Raw genomic sequence first — 19,117 nt, 5'->3', positions numbered from 1 at the left:
TCCTTTGCGGCTCTTAATATTTTTTCTTTGTTCTGTGTGTTTAGTGTTTTGGTTATTATGTGGCGAGGGGAAATTTTTTTTGGATCCTGCCTATTCTGTGTTCTGTAAGCTTCTTGTATTTCATAGGTATTTCTTTCTTTAGGTTAGGAAAGTTATCTTCTATGATTTTTTTGAATATATTTTCTGTGCCTTTGAGTTGGTATTCTTCTCCTTCTTCTATCCCTATTATTCCTAGATTTGGTCTTTTCATGGTGTCCCAAATTTCCTGGACGTTTTGTGTTACGACATTTTTGTCTTCAGTGTTTTCTTTGACTGATGAATCTATTTTCTCTATTGTGTCTTCAGTGTCAGAGATTCTCTGTTCCATCACTTGCAATCGGTTGGTTATGCTTGTTTCTGTAGTTCCTGTTCGTTTAGTCAGGATTTCTATTTCCAGCATTCCCTCAGCATGTGTTTTCTTTATTGTCTCAACTTCATTTTTCAGATCTTGGAATGTTTCTTTCATCTGTTTAATTGCTTTTTCTTGGCTTTCTTTGATTTCTTCCCATTTTTTGTTCTTTTTTTCTTCCATTTCTTTAAGGGAGTTTTTTATTTCCCCTTTAATGGAGTTTTTCATTTCCTCTTTAAGGGAAGTTTTTATTTCCTATTTAAGGGAGTTTTTCATTTCCTCTTTAAGGAAAGTTTTTATTTCCTCTTTGAGGGAATGTTTTATTTCTTCTTTAAGGGCCGCCGCAGGCCTCCCTACATCTGCTTGTCACTGCTGCCAGGCTTATCTACCTCTGCGGGCTGCCGCCAGGCCTGTATATCTGCTGGCTGCCGCCGTGCCTGTATGTCCTTGTCGGCCATCACCGCTGGGCCTGTCTACTTCTGTGGGCCGCCGCTGGGCCTGTATGTCTCTGCCCGATGCCACCAGGCCTGTATGTCCCTGTGGCTCACCACCGAAGGGCTGGTCTACCTCTGCAGGCTGCTGCTGTTGGCCTACCTTCGTCTGCTTGTCCCCAAATTCATTTTTAAGCCAGGGAAATCCTGGTATTGAGAGAAGGAAACAGATAGGTTAGTAGATAGATATATAGATGCATGGTTGGGTAGTAAATGGATAGATAGATAGAATTATAAGCCTATTACCCTGATGAACATATACACACAAATTCTCAATAAAATATTTGCAAATCAATTTCAGGATCACATAAAAAATTATCCATGTGGTCAACTTGTCTTCACCTCAAACCTACAAGGATAATTCAACATACACAAATCAACATATTTATCCCACCACATAAAATGAATAAAGGACAAAAACAATATGACCATCTGTGTAGATGAATAAAAAAAGGACAGAGAAATGGATGAGTTCTACATGAGAAACCTGCACGTGAGTGGGGTAATGAAGGGCAAGGGTCGAGGGAAAGAGAGCTTAGGGGATTGGGAGATCCCAGCTAGATCAAGAACAGGGAGTGAGAACAAGGAATAAGAGACCATGATATTTGAAGACCACATGGGAACAGGAAGAAGCAAAGTGCTAGAGAAGCCTACAGAAATCCACAAAGATACCCCCACAATAGACTGCTGGCAATGGTCGAGAGACAGCCAGAACTGACCTACTCTGGTGATGGGATGGCCAAACACCCTAATTGTCATGCTAGAAACCCCATCCAATGACTGAGGGACCTGGATGCAGAGAGCCACAGCTAGGCCCCAGGTGGAGCTCTGGGAGTCTAATTATCGAGAAAGAGGAGGGTTTATATGAGCGAGAATTGTTGAAACCAAGGATGGATAAAGCACAGGGAGAAATAGCCAAACGAATGGAAACACATGAACTATGAACCAACGGCTGAGGGGCCCCCAACTGGATCAGGCCCTCTGAATGGGTGGGACAGCTGATTGGCTTGTTCTGTTTGGGAGGCATCCACACAGTGGGACCAGGTCATGTGCTCATTGCATGAGTTGGCTGTTTGAAACCTGGGGCTTCTGCTGGGTCCCATGGCTCGGCCTGGGAGGAGGGGACTGGACCTGCCTGGACTGAGTCTACCAGGTTCATCTCAGTCCTGGGGGGAGGCTTTGCCCTGGAGGAGGTGGAAATAGGGGGTGAACCTGGGGACGGGGAGATTGCCAGAGGAGGGAGAACAAGGGAATCCATGGCTAATACATAGAAATTAATTGTATTGTAAAATAAAATTAAATTAAATTTTAAAAAAGTCTTGTTATACATTTTGAAGCCTGTTTTGAGTGGAACTGTTTCCCTGATTTCTTTGTCAGTATGTTTGTGATTAGTATATAGGAAGGCCACTGACTTTTGTGTATTAATTTTGCAATCTTTCACTTTTATGAATCTATCTATCAGGTGTAACGAATTTCTGATAAATTTTTAGTTTTAATTGTTTAGAATCATATCATCTGCAAATAAGGACATTTTGACTTCTCCCTTTTCCATTGTATCCCCTTTATCTCCTTCAGTTGTCTTATTGTTCTTGCTAAGAGTTAAAGTTCTATATTGAATAGGAGTGGAGGGCATGAACATCATTTTCTTCTTCCTGCTTTTCTGGAATTGCTTTGAGTTTTTCTCTATTTAGCATCATGTTGCAGTGGGTTTGTTGTACAATGACTTTATTGTATTGAATTATATCCTCTATATCCCTAGATTCTCCAGGACTTTTATCATTGATAAAAGTTTGATTTTTTAAATTTTTTTATTTTATAATTTAATTTGCATTTACATATCAGCCATGGATTCCCCTGTTCTCCCCCACTCGTTGCCCCTGCCTTCCCCCCAGTCCACCGCCCACTCACATCTCCTCCAGGGCAAAGACTCCCCTGGGGATTCAGCTCAACCTGGTAGATTCAGTCCAGGCAGGTCCAGTCCCCTCCTCCCAGGCTAAGAGAAGTGTCCCTGCATAAGCCCCAGGTTCCAAACAGCCAGCTCATGCACTAAGGACAGATCCAGGTCCCCCTGCCTAGGTGCCTCCCAAACAGTTCAAAGTTAATCAACTGTCTCACTTATCCAGAGGGCCTGATCCAGTTGGGGACTCCTCAGCTATTGGTTCATAGTTCATGTGTTTCCATTCGTTTGGCTGTTTGTCCCTGTGCTTTTTCCAATCTTGGTTCAACAATTCTTGCTCATACAATCCCTCCTCTTTCTCGTGAATTGGACTCCTGGAGCTCCACCTGGTGCCTTACCATGGATCTCTGCATCTGCTTCCATCAGTCATTGGATGAGATTTCTAGCATGACAGTTAGTGTGTTTGGCCACCCTGTCACCAGAGTGGGTCAGTTTGGGCTTTCTCTTGAGCATTGCCAGTAGTCTATTGTGGAGGTATGAACCAATACCTGAGGTGCCCCAACTGGATCAGGCCCTCTGGATAAGTGAGACAGTTGATTAGCTTGATCTGTTTGGGAAACTTCAAATCTTAGTAAACCATTTTTGCTGTTAAAGCAACAAGAGGATTCTAGCTGCTGTTTACAATGAAGACCCCATAGAAGGCTTTCCTTGGTCTTTCAATTTAAACAGGCGTTTTTCCTTTCTGAGAATGCATGGAATGAGCAAGATGTGTTCTGCAGGAGCTCAATACCAAATTCATGTGGCTCTTCCTGACACCACACTCTTTTTGATAGGTACAGTCTGTTTCCTTTCTTCTCCTTTCTTTAAAGAGAACCCATTTTCTATCTCTTGGACCCTTTTCCACTACAGTTACTACCAGCCATAACATAATTATTTGAATTTCAAATCTACAATTATAGAGAGATATCAGATTGCTTTGGGTTTCTAGCTAATCCCCTCCTACCCACAAAAGCAAAGACTGGTATTTCATTCTATTATAGCAATCCATGACCGAAAAAAGGCCACTAAAATCACAAGGATTATTGTCACACCTTCCTTTTACACTCGAAGTGAGCCTTATTCTCATGAATAATAGTGAAGAGGGGAAAGACTGTGATGGCTATTTTTGGTTGTCAATGTGACTGTTTCTGGATTAAGAAACAACAAAGAATAGAGTTGTGGGAGATGTGTGCTTATTTTGAAGTATGAGTATCTAATTATATTTGGATCTTTGAGGGATGAAGTCATACCGGAGGCTGTGGCTTGGTCTGCTTCTCTGTCTCCCAGCATTCACCCCAATACCTAGCTCCAGGTTTGATTTTATTAATAAGAACTTTGAAGATTCCTGCTACACCTGGCACCCATCATTCGTGGGTAGAAATTCACAAAAAAGCTACTTACCTGTGGCCAGGTGAGCCCCAGGTCAGGCCCAAGCTACACATTGCCAGTTGTGGTGGCACACTGGTTGGATTTACAGAAGGAGGCAGTGGCAGGAGGATCCTGAGTTTTAGGTCAGCCTAGGAGTTTTGCTAAGGAGAAGCTAAGGCCAGGGCCCAGACACAAACAGTGGCAGTGGGATCGTGGAGGCAGCAGCTGCTGCTCCAAGTTGCTGGCTGCTTCTCTTCGTGTTGGTGATGCTGCTACCTGGGACAAAGGGTTTACTACTGCTTGTTCGGAGAGAATTGCCTGGACCATCGTGTTACAAGAAAGCATCGGCAAAGGTCAGTTTGGAAAAGTTTGGCAAGACAAATGTTGGGGAGAAATTGCTGTGAAGATTTTTCTCTTCTAGGGAAGAAAGTTCATGGTTCCGAGAGACAGACATTTATGAGACTGTGATTGTTCCAAACCACAGAGGAGGCACACAAAAAAATGTCTGCAGGGAACCATGACCTGGGTCTTCAAATTTAAATAGGGCTTTTTCATTTCTGAGAATGCATGGAGTGAGCAAGATGTGTTCTGGAGGAGCAAATTTGAAATCTTCAAAAGGATGACGCAACTCCACATAGATGATTCCACATGGACTGTAAATTGTAAAGCCGTTAAGCTGATTAACACCACCAAAATATTGACTTTGGACTACAGACTACTCAGGACAATTTTGAGATGGCTAGCTGAGATGATCCAGCCTGACAGACTACTTGAACAAGGACTTGAAACAAGCCCTGCACTTTCTCATTATGCAGCGACTGGACAAATGATATAGGACTTGACAATTAACCCAAAAATTATCTTTTCAGGATCCCCTAAAGATGTCTTCATCCCCAGAAAGCAGGAAGTAATTTTAAGAAAATGACGCCCACATTCCCAAGCAGTGGGATGGGAGGTTTTTGGTCATTTAATGAGTTTTGAATATTGTCTTTGTTTGCAATGGTTAGTTACAAGTTGTTAATTGTTAATGGTCAGGAAAACATCTGAACAAGGATATTAGATTCAGAATTTTTGTTTAAAAAAGAAAGAAATTAAAAAAAGATAATACAGATATGAGGTAGATCATCGAATCTACTCTGAGAAAAAAAGATAAAGAAATAATAGGATAAATGGGTAGATCATTGAATCTACACTAAAACGAAAAAGGGGAAGATATAAAAATGACAAAAGGTAGATTACTGAATCTATTATGTTATTGTAATCTTGACTGTGTATATTGTATATACTTATTGGATATAATTTTTCTTGTATTAGTCATAAGCTTTTTTTAATTTTAGACAAAAAATGGGGAAAGTGGTGGTATTGTGTTCCCCAAAATATTGTGCATGCTAATAAACTTGTCTAGGGTCAGAGAATGGAATAGCCACAATATTAAACATAGAGGATAGGCAGTGGTAGCACACACCTCTAATCCTCACATTCCAGAGGCAGAAATCTGTCTGGAACTCTGTGTGCTCAAGGATACAGCCAAGCATGGTGACTCATGCCTTTAATCCCAGAAAATGAGCCTTTAATCCCAGGAAGTGATGGCAGAAAGCAGAAAGGTATATAAGGCATGAAAACCAGGATCTAGAAGCATTTGGCTGGTTAAGTTTCAGGCTTTTGAGCAGCAGTTTCAGCTGAGATCCATTCGGATGAGGACACACAGGCTTCCAGTCTGAAGGAAACAGGATCAGCTGAGGAACTGGCAAGGTGAGGTAGCTGTGGCTTGTTCTGCTTCTCTGATCTTCCAGTGTTCACCCCAATACCTGGCTCCAGGTTTGATTTTATTAATAAGAACTTTGAAGATTTCTGCTACACACACCTTTAATTCAGATCTTCAATCCGGATGTAATTTCGACAATTTCTTTTGTTTGAAGGACTTGGAAGAATGAAGCTCTTACTCTTTTTCTGCCTGCTCTTGCCTTGTTAGCACAACCATTCCGTGACTGGCCTTATTAGCACATCCATTCCTTGACTGGCTTTAAAGCCTACTTCTTTAAGATTCCAGCATATAATGCAGACCAGCTGAGACATTCAGTGTTGTGGAGTGAGCATCTACTGGATTCTTGGACTTTCCATTCACAGCCACACATTGTTGGATTAGATAGAGCACTGCCTGTAAGCCATTCTAACAAATACCCTTTCCATAAAGAATTATTGTATTACTTCTGAAGAATGCTGGCTAAGACACCAGGTATGTAGAGAGGACATTCTAGAGCAGTCAGGGTCTCATAACAGTCCCAGCTCACTTCCAAATTCCCAATAGTCACCTTATTGCCTTCTTCGGGTGCTTGTACACTTCAGAGAATTCAACCCTCCTCCTCAATGATCATGACCAAATTCCTTGGCATGCTTTATTTTTCATATTATTGGGTATGGATGTGAGGAGGGTAAGTGCCAATTTTAGGCAGGGTTTGTAAAGTGAGACTTCAATTCCACTTGGGTGAATTACTGAAAAAAATCTTATGAAGCAGAGAGAAATTTCTAGGTTTGGAAGGAGGAGGTGCTGATTGACTTCCCCTATGTCACAGGAGAGACTCCTGGAAAGGAAAAGACAGCTTCTCTTCAGGTCATGGAGAACTGATTAGCAAGGAGGCAAAGGCTGTGCCCCATAACATCAGCAGACCCTTTGCTGGACATTCTGTTTTATCCTGGACAGCTCTTGGAATCCCAGTGATGTCACTAGTGCTGTAGAAACACTGACTGCCTTGAAGTCATTTGTTCAGTGACCACAAGCTTGGCCCCTAGACATGCTTTCCAGACTCAGAGGTCTGTTTGGCAGAGGGAATGGACAGCATGGAGAGACCAGAGTGAGACAGAAGGATGCTGGTCCTGGGTCTCCCTGGAAAACATGGAGAAAATGGTCCTGGGGAAGAGGCAGTGAGTTTTGGGAAGGGGCTGGGGAGCTTTCTGGATGTGGTGGGTCTCAGCTTTCCAGAGCGAGGGCTCAAGAACTGGGAAGTTCTTGGAAGGAGGCACAGAGGAATTAATGAGATTTCTGTACCATGACTGTATTTCCCAGCCACTGGAGTCCTTTAGATATGTGCCAGTGATAATAGGGAACGGAGAGTACCCTGGACAACCCTGAGGTTCTCATACTTGACACCACAGTCACTAGTATGGCAGGATCCCCCAAGTGCTGCTGTCTTCTAATGACCCCTGAGGTTTCTGAATTTCCAGCTGTTGATGGCACTCTGGTCTCCAGTTCAGCCTGAGAGCTGTTAGATTCAATGGACCTGGACTGAGACTGTCCCCTTCCTGCCAGCTCTGGGTGTCCTGAACTGTTAATGAGGATGACTTTGTGAATCTGTTGACTATGTCTTTCCCCTGCTTGGCTTTTCCATTAACATGAACTCTGAAGCACAGAGCAAGGGACTTGGGCATCCCTATACTACCAAAGTGATTATAACAGTCGCAATTACCTCCAGGCTTCTGAAAGTACATGGCTGAGGGCTCTGCAGCCAAAGTGCATCCTCTACAGCTGTAAGTCTTAAGAGGTTGTCCACTAGGTTCTCTTGTGCAGGGAGACAGAGGAAACCAGCTGATTTCTGAGCCAGCCACCTCCCTATAGAGAGATGGAAAACTGACACCCACAGAGAAGGAGACTCAAGTCTGAGCTTTCAGAACCTGCCTGGGCAAAGTCTCATCTGTCAGTCACTTTCTTTGCATTCTTCAGTGTGTAAGGATTAACTGATAAGAGGTATCCTGTAGGGCAGGTGCTGTGCTTTGACTTCTAGAATTGGGTATTACTGAGATAGCTCACATTGTCTAGCATGATTTGTCCGTGTGATATAACATCTGAAAAGACATAGTTTACCTCACATTACTCATTTTCTGAAAATGCTTTTGCATATCTGTGTGTGGTCTCTCACTAGCCATTCATCTTTCTTCAAACTTGAATGCAGGAATGGCCCATCATTTGCTCTTGTGTTGAGGGTTCCCATGGGGAACTCTGGTTCATAGTATTTCCAGCATGGAATGCCATTAGTTTACCACACTATTGGTATCTTATGATGGCTGGAATGAATTCTGCTGAAGTTCAGGTGTAATTTTCATCAATTACAGGACTTATCATTGTTCTGACAAGACACTGATTATCTCCCACCACACTAACAGCTTTGGGGATCCTCCACAATGTGATTGTTGTCCTCAGGGGACTGAATTTTCATCCCTACCATCCTTACTTAATTACCTAGATACCTTTTTGTTATGTTAATGACTAGAGGTTTCATGAGTTGGATGAGCCATTTCATGGAATATGTTTGGAAGAGAGTCTTCAACATTCTGTACATAAACTAGTGAATATATTCTAATGAAACAGAGAGAGATCCCTGGGTTTGTAATGAGGAGGTGATAAAGGTCATCCCTTGGGTTTTTTGAAGTCTCTGGGAAGGGCAGGATGGCTTCCAGTGAATTGCAGATGATGTAGTTTGTAGGTAGGTGAGGGCTACTGCTGGTGAACCCAATAGTTTATTCTCATTGCTACCTATTGTATTCTGGGGAGTCCTTGGCATTCTCTTGATGTCACCATTGTTGTGGGAACACCAGGTGACTGTGGGGTATTCTTCCACTGCCCATAGACATGTCAGCAAGACTGAGAAGGCTGCTTGGGAGGGAGAATAGAGAACATGGGAAGACCAGAGAGAGGCAGAAGGAAGCTGGCCTTCAGTCTCAGTGTAAAAAACATGGAGTAATAAATGGTTTTGGGAGGGCACTGTGAGTCCTGAGCAGGGCTTGGGAACTTTCTGGAGGAGGTGGACTTGAGCTAGGCCTTCCAGGAGTGGGACTCAGCATCTTTGAATTTCTGGGAAACAATGGACTTATGCTGCTTCCCTGGGTTCCCTAAGAGAGGACCCAGATTAAACGATTTCTGATGGTTAGTTTGGAAGAGCCATGGATTTTCAAGCCTGCAGCAGCTTTTCTGGGACATCCTTAATCTCATTCTGAGTGGAAAGGAAGGGCCAGCCGGAACAAAGTGGTGACTAATTAGGTGTCCTTCTCTGGGTAGGGTGTTGCTGCACTTCATCCTAGTGGATTCCATCAGTTTCGATGGGAATCTGATGCCAAGAAGAAGGGAGGGAAACTGCCCTGGCCAAGTACAAAACTTTCAGTCATTCCCATACTTTGTCCTGGATACATGGGATGAGGACTTGGTACTGCTAAGCTCTAGGGACAATAGGACTTACCTACACCACATCATATATGAGCTGACACTGTCCTCCAAATCTATATGGCTGGGCTATCTTATATCTTCCAGGTCCAGGGAACTGCATTAGAGAGAAAGGCACATGCCTATCCATCATGGTTGAGGACAGATACTTAGCTCATGGGTACCTATTTGAGGATAGGTGGCCTACACTTTAGCACCCTCAATGGGTACCTAACATTTCCTCTTCCTCAGACTTCCTCTTGGAACTAGCATGGATTCCCTGGCCCTATGTATATTCAAGTATACAAGTTCACTTTGCTTTGTCTTCCTGCAGGGACTACCAGGAAGACACCAACCCAAGCCTCCACCTCCATAGACCAGGAGAAGCAGATGACAAAGTTGGAGAAACTAACCCTTCAGCTACAGAGTATAACATACGAGCTCATTGAACTACATGGAATCCTGGGCAGTTATATAGACAAGGATTTTCAGAACAGGTAGTCATTATGTGCAGTTCTCTGCTGACCATCTTGACCCCACAGTGTCTACCTAAGCTTTCCTGAGGAACAGGAGGCTGAAGCTCCGGGGTGTCCTGGAGCTTAACAAATTTTCCTGAGTGCACAGAATTTGGAACCTCGGTAGGTATGAGATTGGGACACAGGCTGTTCTTATTCATTCAAATGAAAAGCAGAGCCTATGGCCTGTATCACAGTTTTGGGATAGGGACAGTAGTGTGTGAGCTCTCAACATGCATTTCAAGAGGCCTTGGCAGGTGTTGGCTTGTTGGAGATGCTAGGTCCTGTGAGTTTGTGATGAGTCTTTGTACTTGATCAGCGGATGATTGTGTGCTGAAAAATCCTGGAGGGGCCTGGTCCCATTCATCCATCTCAGTTTGTGTCTGGAAGGCCTGGTGCTTATCATTGCTTCTCTATTGTCCTCCTCCTCATACTCTGAGGCTGTTCTAACTCATTGCATTTCATGGGCATCCTGACTATATGTGGAATATTTGTGTATGTGGGAAGTAAAGACCTAAAGCTATTCTTGGCTCCTCCTTATACTCTGAGACAGTGCAAACTCTCTGTATTTCATGAGAATTATTATTTTTATGAGGTGTGTGTGTGTGAGTGTGTGTGTGTGTGTCTGTCTGTCTGTGTGTGTGTGTGTGTGTGTCTGTGTGTGTGTGTCTGTGTGTGTTACTCCTGGGAGTTTAGAGTCTGTGGCAGGGCCCAAGGATTTGCCATTTTCACATTTTCCAGGGGATGCCAGTGATGACACCAGGGAGCTTCACTTTGACAAGCTCACATCTTGGCCACTCTTCTTACTTTGGTGGAACATTGGAATCCCTTGTGAAGTGTATAATGCCTTCCTGAAGTTGGGACTCCTCCCTTGAAATGCTCAATGTATGCTCTGGTCCTCTGTGTAGCATATAGGCAGCTAGGCATAAGAATCCCTGTTGTGAAGACAGGAAAATGTCACCATTGTTTTCCAGTGGCACCAGTATATGGCACAGACTCCTGGGGTTCCTTAGAGAGTTCATCTATAGCTCCAAGTACACTGAGGGTGCTCATGTAGTCGTGGATTACTCCTTCTTCTTTTGGCCTGGGGACATGATAGGAAGTTTAATAAGCACCAGGAGGACCTATTGTATAAGTGCCAGGCTGTGTCTTCCATGGCACTGAGGAGTTCAGAGCATAGCCTGATTCCATATGATCCTTGTGGCCTGTGTTCATGGGGTCCATTTCTCCTGGGGCCATGCCCTACCCCAGGCTGAATTCTTTTGAAATGATAAAAAAGGAGCATAAGCAGGTGATGCTGAACTTACAGAAAATGCCAATGGAAATATGTGACAGTGTGAACAAGATCAAACAGCTGATTGAAGAGAATGTATCCTACAGGTATGTGCCTGATTTAACTTGGGAGAGACTGATACTGCCATCTTTCTCTTTGAGTCAATGTGAGAGTTCTGGTTCTTGCTTGTCTGCCTCTTAGCAAGCAGCCTGGCATGTGGTCCTTGGCCTTGTGCCTCTTGGACTCAGTTTTGCTAAGTGTGAAAAGACACTGTTCCCCTCCAAGCAATGTCCTGCCAGCTTCAGCAGCCCCTTGATAAAAAACAAATGGTTTGAACCATGAAGGGAGTGTCAGGTATCCTAGTACTTCTGTGGTTCTGACCAGGGCTTCCCAGAGCTTGTTTCCATGGTAGCCATAGACAGAATTGATTCTGGTTGGGCCTTTTTCTATCCTTCTGACAGTGTTTGCCCTCAACCTGCTGGTGTTTTCCCAATGTCATGAACAGTTAAGCACAGGTGTGGGCTCTACCCTGTTCTCAGAGGCACAGGATCCCTTTTGGCATGAGGAATTTCAGAAATATTTTGAATCTTTTTGCAATTTTGTTACTCTCTGGATTTGGCTTGCATCTGAGTGATGCTGCTTGGCTACTGAGAACTCCATTCTTGGGCTTTCTGAGGGGCATTTAGTATATTCAGTATATACCCTTAGCCAAATATTAAATCAAAGAAAGAACAAAAGAACCAAAAAGTATCAAACACCAAACAAAACAAAGAATATCAAAACCTGAATTGAAACAAACACAACAGCAAAACAAAACTATTTACACTAAGAAGCATTCTCTTCTTGCAGATTTAGTGGCACTATCTTATACCCTGTGGTTGGATTTGGGGACAAGTTAGAAGACAACCATAACTGGCATCATGGTCTCTTCAAGACAAGTGCAGTCATGCCACTCTGGGGCTTTTAGGTTAAGCCCTTGCCAAAGTTGATCTTATGCCATGTTGGCCACTGTATGATTCTGTCTGCCAACATGTGTCTGTGAGCCCACTGAAGAATAAAAAATGACACAGGGAGCATCTCTTACCAAAAGACATAAAAGCTCATGGTGACATCCTTCCTAAATCATCTCTCAGAACAATTCTCTTCACTATCACATGTGCATGAAATTGAGTAGGTCCAGCACTGTACTGGAGTGAGAATATGATGCTTCCCTTGTGTGTTCTGTCTGGATAGCAGCATGACATCAACACAGTCTCTGTTGACATATCTCCCTCCACATATGAAGGGCTCAGGACTCAGCCAGCTACCAAAAGTTTGTAGCAATAAACTTTCAGAGTAACTATGAGTGGAATCATATTGTCTCTCCTTGTTGTTGTGGCCCTCACTGGGAACACTTGCTGGTAGATGTCAGCTTTTTCTGCATAATTCTTGGTGTTTACTTTTTTGAATCTCATGCATCTTCTTGATGGTTTCTTTATTCCATAACTAGTGAGTCAACAGACACATGGATGAGGTTATGGATGGACGACCTGCAGGGCAGATGATATTTGCCTCACTGGTGGATTTCACAACTTGTAGTACATATCTTGTTCTGAGGAGGCCTTGATCATAGAGTGGAGAATGTCAGTGTTTCTAGTTGACTATGGATTCCTTCAGCCTCCTCAGTTCTCATAAAGGGTGCTGTGAGAGAAGAAAAGGCAATCAGTTCTAAAAACACCCTTGCTGGGTCACTAGCTAGATAAATTCAGGGCCTATTCACACATAGGAAACCATAATCAAGGAAGAACTCCACCCACAAATGCCATGTTGCTGGGGATGGGATGTCATGGTGGCTCACTTACTTATGACATTTAGTGCTCCTGCTGCAGCAGCTCTGTGGTCAGGAGGCTCTCATCCTGAGCTGTGGATTGTTCCAGCTCATGTTGGAGTTTTTCTGACCTAGAGGAGGAAGTTAGTAAGGGCAGAGTCCTGGTGGGGATCCACCATGTCACCAGTCATTCAGTGATATCACAAAAACTAAATTGTGCTGGACAGTCAACACTGATCTTTGGCAGCAGTCACTGTATATACCCCTAAGGCATAAGTGTCACACAATAGCTGGGCCTTGAATTATTTTCTGCCCTTAACAAGTATCAGATGTTGGTATGAGTACTGTATGTACTGTGCTCTAATGAGAAAGAACTCAGCTTTTTCCTACAGTATAGAGACACCGTTTAAACAAAAGGAGTAGCATATTAAAGTCATATATAATTGCACAGCAGAGATACACAGACCGTTCATGATGAGTTTCTCATCAACTACCTCATTGTTTTCTTGTCCAATTTCTGTTTATTTCTTTCTAGGCAGGGTTACAATATGCATCTCTGGCTGACTTGATCCATATACTAGGATAGCTACAAGAGGCCAGAGATTTCCTGCCTGTGCTCCCAAAGAGCTTGAATTAAAGACATGCACCATCACATACACCTGTCCTTATTCCTGATTTTAACTGATATAATTTTATTTTCCTCTCCATGTTATACAATGCTCTCACAGGTTTGATAGAGAAAACCTTAAAATTCCAAGCTGTGTTCCTTCTTGTTGTTTTTAGAGGGATTACATGAGCAAGGGTGGTAAAGATCGTGTTGGGGAAATCTACAGAAACAACTGAACCAAGCCCAAAGGAACTCAGGAAATTTAGACTGACAGTTGTGACCCTCTGCATATGGGGAACCGTTGTGACCCTCTGCATATGGGGGACAGTTGTGACCCTCTGGATATGGGGAACCGTTGTGACCCTCTGCATATGGGGGACAGTTGTGACCCTCTGCATATGGGGAACCGTTGTGACCCTCTGCATATGGGGAACAGTTGTGACCCTCTGCATATGGGGGACAGTTGTGACCCTCTGCATATGGGGGGCAGTTGTGGAGCTGGTTGTGTTTGAGGGGCCCCTGGCAGTGTGATCAGGATCTATTCCTGGTGCATGAGCTCTCTTTCTGGATCCCATTACATCTTGTAGGACACCTTGCTCTTGATTGATAAAGTGGGGAGAGCCTTGGTCTTGCCTCAACAGAATATATCAGGCTTAACTGTCCTACCATGGGAGAATTTACCCTGCTGGAGGAGGGGATGAAGGGTCAGGGAAGAAGGTGAGTGGGGAGTGGGAGGAGGGAAGAAAGGGGGATCTGTGGTTGGTTTGTAAAATGAATAAAAAATAATTTTAAAAAGACCACCTCATTTTTATACATAGACTTAATACAACTTTGAAAACTAGACAGCTGAATAAGGTCATGTAAAAAGATCAGGCCTCCTGCCCAGAAGGCACCTTGCACCCAGGTAATACACAAGATAGAGCCTGTCATGCTAAAGTAGTATTTCTTGACCATGTGTCTGAGAACATTGTCACTGCATGATCTCTGGCAATAAACAAAAAGAGCTGTGTTATCCTTAGGCCTACAGATGGGAATCTACATCCTGGTACTCTAGAGGAGTCTGTTATACAACACTCAGTGAAGGTTCTGAAAAATCCTCAGCAGACACATCTACCTGGGTTCATCCTGCCAATGACTAAACGTATTATATCCCCAGTACACTTTACATGGGACATGCTCAAACAATGAAGACAGTCAGTGTTACATCAAATAGTTACAAGGGTGTGAATCTCATCTTAGAGGTGCTAATCCAGTATAAAAATGTAGTTTCAGTCAGATATGGTGAGGCACACCTTTAAATCCCATCACTTGGTAGGCATAAGCAGGCAGAGCTCTGAGTTCAAGGAAAGCCTGCTGAGAACATACCAGAGAGATCAGAAGGGAGGGATGGGACACAAGTCTACAGACCCAGGGAGTATCAAACATAATGTTTGCTGGACAGAAGTTCTTGTTGACAGGACCAGCATAATTCTCTGAGTTCTGAGTTGGTCTACCCATGCTTGCAGAAGGGAGTCTTGCTGATAAGCAAAAGCCCACAAAGGACAGAGAGCCCTGGTACAGGGGACCCAATTGGCTCCATACCCCAACTTCAGCCTGGGTCTCATCTGAGAGACAGTCAAAAGATGCTGCAGCTTTAATGCCAGGTTTTTCTGCTGTGTGACCAGCTCCTTCTGCTTCAGCAAGCTCTGGAGTCTCTCTTCCATTCTTTGCTGCTCCTGTTCATTACAAGATTGTGTCCTTAGTGGAGGGTGGAGTATAGTATAGTCAATACATTTTCACACAAGTGCAAGCACACACAGAGAATCCCAAGAGCTTGCTGGTCAGTCAATCTCATGAAATTAAAAGCTCCTGGGGACATGAGAAAGCCTGCTTCAAGTTCATAAGACAGAGACTGACAAAGAGAGAAACCCAGTTGTCTCCTCTAGCTGTCATCCACATACAATATGCACTATACTTTCCATATGCCTCTATTACACACACACACACACACACACACACACATACACACACACACACACACACACACACACACACACACACACACACCAGAGGGTGAGAGAGAATTAGAGAAAGGGGTAAGACGAATACAACAAAGTGATAGAGGAGCAGTTATCTTTAGAATAAGCACACCAGCCTTTAGGAAAAGTGCAAAATTCAGCTTTCTATTTTTGGGTACTAAAATGGCCTAGGGGAGCACACTGCTTGGTCAGTCTAAGTGGAGATGGACAGAGAATTTTTTACTCACAAACTCAAGTCTATGTATAGCAATCCTCCCATCATAATGATATGTAGCTGTGTGATGAGTGATTGATCTGTTTCTCCCCATTGACTACAGGTTCAAGAAGAGTATCAGGGATTATATGTCAATGACAAAGATTCTCAGAGGAGACTCACTTCCCAGAAATACTAATGCACAGATACAGAATGAACAATTTTATGTCATGAAGTGAGTGGATGGATGAGAAAAGTGATGAGATAGAGCACAGGTGTCTGGATGGGTAGATTTGGCAAGGATACATATGTAAATGATGCTGGACACAACTGTGACTCAGCTGCCTGTCCCTACCTCCTGTTGCTGCTTCTGGAGGTCACTGCTCTCTTCTTGATCCTTACTGAGCACTTGCAAGTCACCCAAGTGTTGCTTCAGCAGGACCCAATCCTCCAGTAGGTTCTCCTTCTCTTGCCTCAGCATATCCAATTTCTTTTTGAGCTGACTCTGCTCCATTAGGAGCCAGCTCTGCAGATCACTGGAAACACACTCCAAATAGTAAGACCATGTCAGCCAACTATGGTCACCCACATCACTATGCCTCAACAACCCAGCCCTATCCTAGGTTCACAGGAAGATGTAAACAAGAACATTTCTGAGGTTGGGATGCAATATCATGATAGCTTCATAAATTCCCCCAGGGCATTCCTAGTTGGCACCAAGGTGAACAGACTGGCTAAGGGCTATGCTGCTCAAACTGGGGCTCCGAGTCCACAACAGAGAGCACACCTAGATACTGAGATAAGCAACTCTTCACGGTCAACCACAGACCCCTGATTGCATGGTGAAGAGGGATACATATGCACAAACACACAAACACATAGACAAGATAGAGGGATGAGAAAGAGAGAGACATAGAGACAGAGAGAGTATCAGGGAGGGGAGGGAGGGAGAGAGAGAGAGAGAGAGAGAGAGAGAGAGAGAGAGAGAGAGAGAGAGAGAGAGAGAGAGAGAAACTGAGAGGGAAAGGTAATAAAATGCTTTCATTGAGATGACAAATTAATGCATGCAATTTTGTCATCTTAGAGAGGACCAAGAGCAGTAGACATCAGTACCAAGCCAGGCCGACACATATTAGGATGTGGTACAAATCCCTCCAGCTGCTTCTAGAAGCATCCAGCACACAATGTCTTTCCTGGCAAGTAAAATAAACAGCATTCTCACACTAGCCACCACTTTACAGGATCTCTCCAAATGCATGCTGGGAACTCCCACACTACTGCCTTGATCCCTGAGTCATGTGATTCAGGCCATAGGCTATGGTTTTCATTTGGAGGAAGCAGAATTGTCTATGTCCCCATCTCATCCTGCCCAGGTTTGCTTCAGGGAAGCATTTAGAGAAATGGTGTTGGGCAAAGGGACACCCTAAAGGTGCACCCAACCTCCCAGAAGCCCATTTCTTAGACAAAATAAACTAAGGGTGAAATTGTGGAACTGAGACAGTCATCATGGAGTTTGAAACTGTAACCACCTGTTGTCCAAGGATCCTTCGGTTACTAATATGAGGCGGTCTCTCAGATCATTCCGTTGGGCGGTCATCACCTGGAGCTGAGTGGTCAGGCTCTCCACCTTGTGCTTCACCTGCCTCTTTGAGAGCCTGGTTGGAGTGAGGGGTGGTTCCTTGGAGGCCCCTGTAGGTGGATGAATGAACACAAGTGAACATGCTTTGTGAAAAGACATAGAGAACAGGTCACCCTGAGACCTGAGAAGGTGTTTGGGAAAGGAGGTAAGCAAGCAATTAAGTGATGCCCCAAAGAATTTTGCCCTGGATTGAGATGCCCCCGCTGGGCATCTTAGGTCTCCCATCTCTGTGTCTGGAGATAGGTGTCTCAGCCAGCTGGTTTCCTCTGATCCTTTAGCACATGCTTTAAGTAACTAAGGAGAGAGCCTCCTCAGGCTTATTAACAGCACTGGACTCTGAATTCAACTTGGATGCAGGGTTCACTAGTCTGTGGCTTTCAAATGCAAGATAAAATTGACACAGTCCACAAGCACTCAGGTCATTAAAAAAGCAAAAATATCCTGACAGGTCACTCTAAGCACATGGCAAAAATGGAGAATCCACACAGGGGCAGAACATGGTCACCATCCTCACCAAGATGCCTTAGTGACAAAGGAGGGTGCATAGAGATGGTGGGCTGTAAATAAATGAAGACACTGAGGTTGAAGTACATTGATGACCTGCTTTTTGCTGGGCACAGTTCACTTGAACTTTCTACCCTAATGCTGGCCTTATGGTTCCCTCTCAACCCCTACCCTCCTGTAGGTTTGAAAGGTAAGAGCTCCCAGCACAACAGCTTTGGCCTTACTCGCTCCTGATTTCTGGGACAGACAAATTACTCTTCTGGAATCCTTGAATTTCAGGAGCCATGACAAGCAGGGAAGTCCAGTTGGTTCCCAGAGACTCCTACCTCCTGTGTCCCATTACTGGAAGATTCAGCTCAAGCCCATGTCCTGCAGGAACATCCCAATTTCCTGCCCACAACTTACTGTACCATCTTCTGGACCATTTCTTTCTTGTTGTTTTAAATGGAGGCGGAAGGCCAGATTGTGTCTGCCTCTCTTTGGTCTCTTTTCCTTCTCCTTTCTCTCTTCCCAATAGACTTCTGAGTCTTCCCAACATGTTCATGGCTGAACTTTAAGGGCACTAAACCAACTGTCCAAGGGCAGTTGGTGTTGCTACAACACAAGTGACATCAGATAACATTCTAAAGTCTCCAGGATACAATAGAATGTCCAGGCATGAGACACCCCTGATGTCATGAGGAACTGACCTTGCCTCCCTGCTAACCAGATTTCCTCATAACTCTCCAGAAGTCAGGTTTCCCATTCCAGGAATCTCTCTTGGCTATCAAGAGAAATGCTTCAGTACCCTTTTCTTCCATAGCCAGAGATTGCTCTCTGATTGTTTGGAAATGCCTCAGTACTTCCATGTGGGAACGAAAGTGAGTGTTCATCTATTAAAATATATGTCCAGAAGGTAACAGTATTATAGATATTTATGTGAGGTATGACTCTCCACAAGTATCTGCATCTCTTATTATCAAGAAATGATAGACTTAATGATAATGGAAAGGACACTTTTAAACAACTTCCCAGTATGGAGCCTACAGAAATTACTGCCAGTAGATAATATGCAGCTTAGTTTATTTAAATTGATGACCACTGGCAGATTGCATTAGCATGTTACATGGGATCTATAGATAATCACTACCTAGTACATCAGCTTTTTAGAGTTTCTGAAAATGATCAATGAGTATGACCCAAAATTA

General features: G+C 43.8%; 2 protein-coding genes and 1 long non-coding RNA gene across 4 annotated transcripts in view; 1 reads left to right on the top strand and 2 right to left on the bottom strand.

The window, feature by feature from the left end:
• LOC143267252 (uncharacterized) overlaps positions 1 to 9,858 on the top strand; it is a 67,339-nt gene extending 57,481 nt beyond the window's left edge. The window contains exon 5 of one of the 2 annotated variants that reach the window (XR_013042202.1): positions 9,709 to 9,858. This is a non-coding gene — a long non-coding RNA (uncharacterized LOC143267252). The remainder of the gene's footprint in view (positions 1 to 9,708) is intronic. The other variant, XR_013042200.1, reaches the window with a different exon arrangement.
• LOC143267245 (disks large homolog 5-like) overlaps positions 1 to 19,117 on the bottom strand; it is a 164,193-nt gene that overhangs the window by 104,810 nt on the left and 40,266 nt on the right. The gene's annotated exons all lie outside the window — the stretch shown is intronic.
• Positions 11,861 to 18,550, bottom strand: LOC102928215 (uncharacterized). The gene is made up of 6 exons (XM_076544335.1): positions 18,336 to 18,550; positions 17,317 to 17,476; positions 16,143 to 16,323; positions 15,158 to 15,291; positions 13,004 to 13,100; positions 11,861 to 12,842 (listed from the first exon to the last, which is right to left on the bottom strand). The coding sequence occupies exons 1-5, from the start codon at positions 18,472 to 18,474 to the stop codon at positions 13,013 to 13,015; spliced, it is 702 nt and encodes a 233-aa protein (XP_076400450.1). The 5' UTR covers positions 18,475 to 18,550; the 3' UTR covers positions 11,861 to 12,842; positions 13,004 to 13,012.

This window comes from Peromyscus maniculatus, chromosome 9 (genome assembly GCF_049852395.1).
Source record: "Peromyscus maniculatus bairdii isolate BWxNUB_F1_BW_parent chromosome 9, HU_Pman_BW_mat_3.1, whole genome shotgun sequence".
Taxonomy (NCBI): domain Eukaryota; kingdom Metazoa; phylum Chordata; class Mammalia; order Rodentia; family Cricetidae; genus Peromyscus; species Peromyscus maniculatus.
This window is presented reverse-complemented; position numbering and strand designations above follow the sequence as displayed.

Bases quoted from the DNA above. Each gene is read 5' to 3' on its own strand.
- LOC102928215 (XM_076544335.1), bottom strand. From the start codon at position 18,474: ATGAACATGTTGGGAAGACTCAGAAGTCTATTGGGAAGAGAGAAAGGA. The intron at 17,477-18,335 runs GTAAGTTGTGGG...ATCCACCTACAG, and splicing joins ATGGTCCAGAAGATGGTACA to GGGCCTCCAAGGAACCACCC. The intron at 15,292-16,142 runs GTAGGGACAGGC...TGTAATGAACAG, and splicing joins TCCAGAAGCAGCAACAGGAG to GAGCAGCAAAGAATGGAAGA.